Below are 9,270 nucleotides of genomic sequence, written 5' to 3'. Positions count from 1 at the left end.
ATTAATCAATAGTGCCACTATATGCCATCAAACTTTACCTGATATTAATAAAATATTGTCAATTTCTGTAGCGACATTAAGAGCACAATTTCCATATAATTCTTTACATACTGTTGTGCTCTGGTTTAGAAAACCTCGACAGGCGTATTGAACGTTATCCACTACCAATATGTACATATAAATAGCAGAACACACAATTTCTTTCAATAGTTAAGATAAAGTGTTGAACCTAAGTGCGTCTTATACTATAAGTTTAAGAAAATAGTCTTACAGACTATGTACAGTATAACTGAAATAAAGGAGTTGAGAGTTCGCAATCATTGGCGAATAAGAGAATTAAAGAGAGTATCATTTATGATCGGTATTAACCTGAATGCTCAAACGAAATTCAAAAAATGGTGGAGAATGTGAGTTGATCCAGAGAGCCAAAAGATATTCATTTAAATTTATTATATTTAAATAATCCCTTAATGTCAATGTTAATAAGGAGATTACTGATTGTCGCTGTAATCTCTAAGGAGAGTGTCTGAGCCCAGTAGACGCAAGTCTGTAACAATTTGAAAAACTAAAGAAGTAGTAAAGTTAAGTCAGGGTCGTCACAAAATTCGCATTTTGACTTCATTGCTTTTCTTGTAATTCTTATTCAGTTAGCAGGTATTCTACATGTCGTTTCGTATACGCTTTCGGTACTTATGTCACCTCTAAGTTTTTAGAAATAGTCTACAGCTTCTAAGTTATAATGGTCAGGAGCGACGCTTGGTTCTGACGGTTTACTTCGTTCCGTAAAATATTTCGTTTCATTGGATCTTTTTATTTTCCCGTGGTTTCAAAATTGGGATACGCTTTTTCAAATATTTATGTAACTTATGTATGCATATTCGGGCTACTAATTTTATATAAATATCATAACAAATAATTAATTTTCTCTTTGCCAGCATCAATATTCTGATCATAATTGCAAGTTGTATTGCTTTATATCCGCACTGGTTAATGATAAAACAAGCACAAGGCGATATACCATTGATAGCTGAGGTAAGTAGAAATCACTTGATATACAAGCTGCATTTCAAAGTAAACAGGACTTTAAAAAAATAAAACAGAACAAAGGGTTTTGCGGCAAAATCAATTCATTTTATTCAAAATAGTCTCCTTTTGCTTCAATACAGCTTTTTGCACGGTACAAAAGCATTTCGAACGAGTGTTTTAGCTCGTGGGCCGGTATGGCCGCCAGTATGCCGATGCAAGCCTTTGAATGGCCTCTACGTCTGCATAACGCTTTCCTTTCATGCGCAAATGCATTTTTCCGAAAAGGAAAAAGACGCACGGTGCCATATCAAGTGAATCCGTAGAGTGGTTAATGTTTAAAATCTGATTTTTGGTCAAATAATCGTCTTTCGAATGTTGAATTCTGAGCAATTTTTGGTCGTCGGTCAATTTGTGCGGAACAAACCATGCACGCACCTTTCGTAAGCCCAAATGTTCGATCAAAATGTGAAAAATCCATGTTTTGGAGATGTTCAAATCCATTTCCATGATAATTTAGACTGATTTTTGATGAATTCACGCACAGTTTCGATGGAATTTCCGGTGATCACGGATTTTGATTGGCCCACATGTGGATCGTCATTTATGTCCTCACGACCACTTTGAAAACTTTGAAACCACTCGTGCACTCTGCTACGGGATAGGCAATCATCGCTATAAACTTGTTTCATCAATTGAAACGTTTCGGTAAAAGTTTTACCAATTTTAACACAAAAATTTAATGTTGGCTCTTTGTTCGAAGCTTATTTTCGCACCGATAACACAAACATACTGACATTTAAAACGCAATAACTTCACTTCCAATGATGAATGGAACATCATGAAATTCTCACTGGACTATCGATAAAGATAGCAGATACTAACGCACCAGTCGACATAAAGATGGCGCCAACAGGAGGCGCTAGATTCAAAAAGTACTGTTTACCTTTGAAAGCACCGTATACATATTTATATAATAATTACCTTATTTATAAACAAAACTCTTCCGTTTTTGATTCAATAATTCGGCCAGTTTTTAATTAGTGCGAGTTTTTATAAATTAGTTAATTAATTTCTTTGATTATAGAACCGTTCCAGGTAGTAGACGAAGAGTTAGCAAGTGGCACTTTGAAGGAAAATTTTATATTCAATTTCAATAGAAAATTTGTGCATTATAAAAAGTTTCACGCTGCTACTAAAAATATAAAAAATCGCTTTCAAGCAATGCTGACCTCCCAAATAAAGTCTTACTATCTTACAATACCGAAATTTTTTCTAGAGGCTACTTAAGGAAGCTTTTTCCTTTCTCACATACCGACGAGGAATATGTAGTTGAGGAGGAGTCACTGAAGAAGAAGCGCAGTGAGATTTTTCACGGATGGTCGAATCTAGAATGAAAGGTTAGAGGAGAGTTTTCTGTAAGGAGCCACCAGACCCTAGTGTTTTTCAGGCAAAAGTAGCTAATATAAAAGTGGCAGCAGACGTACTCTTTTACAGTTTTTTTTTTAGGAAGATGCTTAGTCTAGTCATTCACGCCGTCAGCAGCGCGGCGGCACAAGCGCTGAGCTCGCTAACTGTGAGTTCGAAGCTAGTTAAAGACTGTTTGTCCTTAATATAAATAGCAACAAACTATTTCATAATGAGATTAGTTTGGGTGCCTGAACGTAGCGGTATCGTTGGATATTACAAAGCCAACAAGCTAGCCACAGGGGTACTCTTGATCCGCTCACAAGTGAATAGGACCGAGTTAGATCTCAATTAGCGTCTTGCGTTCTAGCACTGGACTAATATATCTTGCAAGCGCTTATCAGATGCCAGTCGACGTCCTACTCTTGTGCAACTGCAAGAACATCTAGCAAAGTTCATCTTGCCGCAAATAGTAGTAGTTCTTATTGGAGATTGTCCAATAGGCATTCAGGCATTAAGGCTAGAAATCTTAACGAACGCAAATTGTAAAACTTGTCAGGGGAAAAGGTGAGGTGGAAACAATCAGGCACTTCGTCCTTCACTGTCACGCCTTTGCAATACAAAGGATGAAACATATCGGCAGGTGAACCAGAAAAATAACCGAAACTGACAATAGCCACCTCAACAAATTTTTGATAGGCTCAAAGCGCTTTGTTGATTTGTAAGGGCCTTATGATCTATTTTATAAGAGTTTTAGGTAACACAATAGGCCGGCGTTAGAAGCTATTCAAGTGAGATCGCTGTTAGGATCAACTTCTGAAACAAATGCGAAACTAATTTTGCTAAGAGGAAGCGGTCTCTGAGTAAGTTACGGCTTTTCTGGGCTTCCGGGTCTTTTCTATTTGGCATTTGAAGCTCGAAATTAAATTTTATAATTCTGTAGCATTTTACGAAGTGACGAAGCACAAAATATTGTTTGTCGACGTTTCATTTTCAATAAAAACTTATAAATGACTTAACTTTGAGACTTCCACCACAGCGCTGCAAACGACGACCGGCCTAATTAAAATGGCTTACATGCTGTTCACTCAGCATAGATTTCATAAGCTGCTGCAGAAAGCTGAAAGACATGAACTACTGCAGAGAATCGAAATCTTTCAAACAGGTAAGAATCTAGTAGTGATGTCTCTTGAAGAGACCCTATACAAACGTAGAATTTTTTGCTAGGTATGCCAATTAAAGCCACTCTGAAGAAGGATATTAGTGCAATTATGGAAATCAATTGGAAACAGACGAGGGGACAGCTTCTATTCTCTTTAGGATCCTGCATCTGCATTATGTCCAACTATTTCTTTTCTGCATTCTTCAAAAACTTATACAATCACTTGCAAGGGACACCAAATTATGTATATATTCTGCGTATGTGAATATTATCTTCATACAACTAAATAATTCGATTCAATAATATATAGGTCTTACTTTAAACAGCTTTCCCTGGCCATCCGATGTTTCTGCACAAGGGAATGGCCTCTCCGTATTACGCATTGGACATGTTTTTCGGTGCTTGCTCGATCCTGGTCGCCGGCATGAGTAAGTCATACCCATGTTTACATATGTATGTGGGTGCAGATCGGTAGCAATCCTTTGTTTTGGATAAAATATTTTACAGGTGCCATTAGCTTCCAGGGTTCCTTCATGGTGCTTTGTAAGCATTCCTGTGCATTGGTCCAAGTGTTATGTCTACTGTTGGAGAGATCCACGTCGCCTCTGGTTCCAAAACCGCAACGTGTGGAATATTTGCGATACTGTATAGTACAACATCAACGCACTCTTGAGTATGATTTAAAGATAAATATTTTTTTAAGGCTATTTGTTTTGTTCACTTAACTGTAAATTGCATAAGCAACAATTAGTTTGGCTGGGTATATGAGCCTGTGATCATATATAGTATCCGTATGTACTTACCATGTTAAACGAGTAAGGAAGCGCTAAGTTCGGGTGTCACCGAACATTTTATACTCTCGCATGATAAAGTGATAATCGAGATTTCATTATCCGTCATTTACATATTTTTTCAAATTCCGTATTTGTGTAAAGTTTTATTCCGCTATCATCATTGGTTCCTAATGTACTATATATTATACAGAGAAGGCATAAGGTGGAATTCAAAATAGCTTTATATTGGAATTTCACCCATATTTCGTACATGTTATCAGGGTGTTAATAAAATATTATATACCGATTTTCATTGAAATCGGTCTAGTAGTTCCTGAGATATGGTTTTTGGTCCATAAGTGGGCGACGCCACGCCCATTTTAAATTTAAAAAAAAAGCCTGGATGCAGCTTCCCTCTACCATTCCTTCCGTAAAACTTAGTGTTTCTGACGTTTTTTGTTAGTCGGTTAACGCACTTTTAGTGATTTTCAACATAACCTTTGTTTGGAGGTGGGCGTGGTTATTATCCAACTTCTTCCATTTTTGAACTGTATATGCAAATGCCTGAAGGAAACGACTCTGTAGAGTTTGGTTGACATAGCTATAGTAGTTTCCGAGATATGTACAAAAAACTTAGTAGGGGGCGGGGCCACGCCCACTTTTCCAAAAAAAATTACGTCTAAACATGCCCCATTCTAATACGATCCTTTGTGCCAAATTTCACTTTAATATCTTTATTTATGGCTTAGTTATGACACTTTATAGGTTCTCGGTTTCCGCCATTTTGTGGGCGTAGCCGATTTTGCTCATCTTCGAACTTAACCTTCTCATAGAGCCAAGAAATACGTGTACCAAGTTTCATCTTGATATCTCAATTTTTACTCAAGTTACAGCTTGCACGGACGGACGGACAGACGGACGGACAGACAGACATCCAGATTTCAACTCTACTCGTCACCCTGATCACTATATATTGATATATCTTTATAAGAACCACAGCATACCGGCACTGCATAAATCGGAGTGTATAGAAAAAGTGGAATCACTGGGTTTACACTTAATTCGTCAACCTTAAATATGAAAGGAGCTCGAGGCCATCCTGGATGTCCTTCTTGACATGAACGCAATATTTAATAGTGGCTCCGTACCATTATTATTAGTCAGGATAGAGCAAATAATGATGTGTACTGTCGCCTCTGTTATAGCTACTTGCGGCACATGAGCTTCTAGGAAAATTCGTAGGAAGAGCACCAAAACTGATAGATTATGCAGATGATATTGCAATTAGTACCGTTATAAAAGTCATACGCCAAAGGGCAATATCGGCTATCCTACTGGTAAATCCCTTTAGTCCGGGAATGATACTATTTGAAAAGGTCATACAACACGTAACGTAAAACCCTGTTATGGAATTATCTGTGACTCAACGGGGTAGAGTTAAATACCAAGAATCATACCAAATATCTTGGAGTAGTTTTGGACAGAAAATTGGATCGGAAACTCAATGTGGGAAAGGTGAAAAAAAATCCAGTTACGTCCCTCTAGGCATGACTCCCCTTGTGCCAACAGCGGTAGTCAAGTTAATCTTGCTTTACTTTGCGTTGGTCAGGTGGAAAGCTGTCAGCAAAATATCATAGAGAAAACATTTGGAGTGGACTCAGCGAATCGCTGTTTTCTGCGTAAAGGGAGCTCCAACGCCTGCACCAGAAAAAGTACCCAACCTGCCATCCCGATAAGCGGTGGGACAGTCCACATAGACTTACGCTGTAACTGAGAGAAGAGGTTTCAAGTCACACTAAAATAGCAAGATCTCTAACGATCTTTCAGTCGGATTATTACAGTATCTTCCTGACAAAGGTCTTCGCGGTCAGATAAGTTGCGGATATAGCTAAAAACCATGAAAGCGGGTCGATAAACAATGAAATATTCGAAAGAGCTGACAGACGGATCAGGGTGAGAGGAAAATACTTATGATTTTTACTAAAGCGGCCTAGAAAAGATTGCAGGATGGTTGTTTGGAAAATTCACCATCTACGAACTCGAATTTTTTTTGTACCAAGAATCCCGCATGCCAAGTTTCATCAAGATATCTCAATTTTTACTCAAGTTACAGCTTGTACAGTCGGACGGACAGGCGTACGGGATTTCAACTTTTCTCGTCATGCTGATCATTTTATATAATATATAACCCTATATCTATCTCGCTTAGTTTTAGGTGTTACATACAACCGTTATGTGAACAAAACTACAATATTATACTCTGTAGCAACATTTTGCAATGGATTTTTAGGTTTATCAGCGAGGTCAATCAGCTTTTTAGACACATTTGTCTCTCCCAGTTTCTTCACGGTCTGGCAATTTACGCATTTGTACTCTTCGAGATGAACTTTGGCTTGGTAAGCGATCTTAAACTTGACAATTTTTTAATGTATATAATCCATCTACATATTTATTTTAGAAATCAAATAAAATTACTTTTATTCGCATGTTAATGTATTTATGTGCCGCTACATCATGTGATTGCATGCACTACGTCAACGGACAGTTCCTGGCCAACGAGGTAATCGTTTAGTACCCACAATATAGACCAACCGAAAAGATGTTTATATGTTTTCAGCTGGAAAAGGTTCCGTTAGCTTGTTATAGCTGTGAGTGGTACCACGAAACAGATGCCTTCAAGAAGACATTGAAAATAATCATCATGCGCTCAAATAAAGAATTCTATTTCCAAATATCCTGGTTCACAGTAATGTCCTTGGCTACATTGATGGGCGTAAGTAGATAACAGTCAGTTTTTTCACGAATTCTGTTAAACGGCTTACAATGCTTACTGATACAGCGAGGACAAATTCACAGCCTCCGTTTTTATGCACCATACTTTATTCGGTTTGAGTTAAGTTGTTTTTTTTGTAACTACCAAAAGGAAACATCGGAGACCCCATAAAATGTATATATAAATAGTCAGCATAACGAGCTGTCTGCCAGTATATACATATGTTAACTAGTCCCTTAGTTTTTTTAAATATCGATATAAAATTGTAAACACGTCCTTCTCTCAAGAAACTGTTCATTTGTCGGTACTGCAAATATCGGTTCACTTTAACAATTAACTGTCATACAAACTGAACGAACGGAATCAAATGCTTCTATGAATGGCTTTTTCGATTGAAGAGATGAGTTCGATAAATTTTGCATGGATTATTATCCAAGACAACGGTTCAACCGCCGCAGAAATTGTTCAGGTCCAATCATTATAGCATACAACTGCCATAAAAACTGACAGGTCAAAAGCAAGTTCTTTAAGGAAACTATTGTATTTTAAAGGGTATGATAGCTTCAGTGCAACCAGATTTAAATTTCTTTTATACAGATTACTATATATTCTGATCACAGTCTACAAAAATTTGCAAGATAGATTGGTTATTAGCTAGAAAAGCCAAGCAAAAATATGCTGTTAAATATTTATATATCGCTTCCTTAAAACTCCTTAGTTAATGTCAATAATTTATTTTTGTATTTCAGATATTCAAAGCGAGCGGATCATATTTTCTACTACTTCGAAATATTGACGAACCCTAAAGGGGTTTTAGAAGAAACACAAATTCTATGCTTTGACTCTTTTGACTTTTTATATTGCTTTTATTAACTTCACTTGTATGTTTATATATTTTTAACTAAATATTTCCAAAATGTGCGGGCTGATTGCACAAATGTTGACATTATTAAATTATACTGGAGAATATATTTGGAAGGAATTTTATAAATATAAACGGAACCGCACAGAATCTTCAAATCTAATGGTGAAAAATTATTATCATTACAAAGAACATTCTTTGTCATTTATTCTTCGAAGACTATCTTTTTCAAATGTTGGCCGCGGCAACGTCTTAGATGGTCCATCCGTTGAGTTCAATTCTCGATGAATCGTTCGAGCATTACTAATGGTAACTGGCGAATGACGCGCGAGATATTTTGCTTCAAAGCCCGAATTGAAATGGGATTGTCCGCTTAGACTTTAGACTTTATATACATATCTCCACAGAAAAAGTCTAACGGTGTGATATCACACGATATTAGTGGGCAATCGACCGGCCCAAAACGTCAAGTTATCTGCTCACCGAAGTGTTCTCTCAATAAATCCAATGATTAATGGGATGATTCAAGAGTGGCGCCGTCTTGTTGAAACCAAATGTCGCCGAGATCACGAACTTCAATTTCAGGATTCAAATAGTCGGTTATTACGGCTCGATAACGGTCGCCATTGACCTTAACATTCTCACCGGCATCATTTTTGAAGAAATAAGAATCGATGATTTTACCGGCCCTCAAACTACACCAAGCCGTTGTTTTTTCTGAATGAAATGACAACTCTTAAACCTCTTCAGGGTACTTTTCGTCCCTAAGGCGGCAAACTTGCTTGTTTACATACCCATTTAGTCAGAAATAAGCCTCATCGCTGAGCAAAATTTGGCTCGAAGACGTCGGAACTTAGAACTTTTTAAGAGCTCATAAACCGAAACGATGCCGCTTGGTAAGGTCAAGCGACTTCAGTTCTTACACCAGCTGTATTTTGTACATTTTCAGTTTAAGTTCTCGACTTAAAATGCACCAAATCGTTGCCTACGTCAGTCCGAATTGCTGCGAACGGCGCCGAATCGACTCTCCACAGTCTTCGTGTACACTCTCAGCTACGGCTGCTATATTATCTTTACTGCGTACTGGACGTAGCCTCTTCGGTTGAATATTATCTAATAATGAATGCTGGGTGTCAAGATGGGAGATGGTGCTGCGTATAATACGGTCAGTAGGCCGATTATATTGACTATAAGTTGAGCGAAGCGAAACACATTCTTTTCGGAATGGAAATTTTCCTAATAAAGTTGAATGATTTGTAAACGCTGTTTA

At 37.5% G+C, this 9,270-nt stretch overlaps 1 protein-coding gene across 1 annotated transcript; it reads left to right on the top strand.

The window, feature by feature from the left end:
• The first annotated feature begins 228 nt into the window (after nucleotides 1–228).
• LOC120778706 (odorant receptor 63a-like) lies at nucleotides 229–8,152 on the top strand. The gene is made up of 10 exons (XM_040110667.1): nucleotides 229–407; nucleotides 936–1,032; nucleotides 3,457–3,595; nucleotides 3,658–3,849; nucleotides 3,919–4,020; nucleotides 4,100–4,265; nucleotides 6,656–6,761; nucleotides 6,824–6,925; nucleotides 6,983–7,138; nucleotides 7,888–8,152. The coding sequence occupies exons 1-10, from the start codon at nucleotides 277–279 to the stop codon at nucleotides 7,942–7,944; spliced, it is 1,248 nt and encodes a 415-aa protein (XP_039966601.1). The 5' UTR covers nucleotides 229–276; the 3' UTR covers nucleotides 7,945–8,152.
• Nucleotides 8,153–9,270: the final 1,118 nt, after the last annotated feature.

The sequence above is a fragment of the Bactrocera tryoni genome, chromosome 5 (genome assembly GCF_016617805.1).
Source record: "Bactrocera tryoni isolate S06 chromosome 5, CSIRO_BtryS06_freeze2, whole genome shotgun sequence".
In the NCBI taxonomy this organism is placed as follows: domain Eukaryota; kingdom Metazoa; phylum Arthropoda; class Insecta; order Diptera; family Tephritidae; genus Bactrocera; species Bactrocera tryoni.
This window is presented reverse-complemented; position numbering and strand designations above follow the sequence as displayed.

Bases quoted from the DNA above. Each gene is read 5' to 3' on its own strand.
- LOC120778706 (XM_040110667.1), top strand. From the start codon at position 277: ATGTACAGTATAACTGAAATAAAGGAGTTGAGAGTTCGCAATCATTGG. The intron at 408-935 runs GTGAGTTGATCC...TCTCTTTGCCAG, and splicing joins TTCAAAAAATGGTGGAGAAT to CATCAATATTCTGATCATAA. The intron at 3,596-3,657 runs GTAAGAATCTAG...ATTTTTTGCTAG, and splicing joins AATCGAAATCTTTCAAACAG to GTATGCCAATTAAAGCCACT.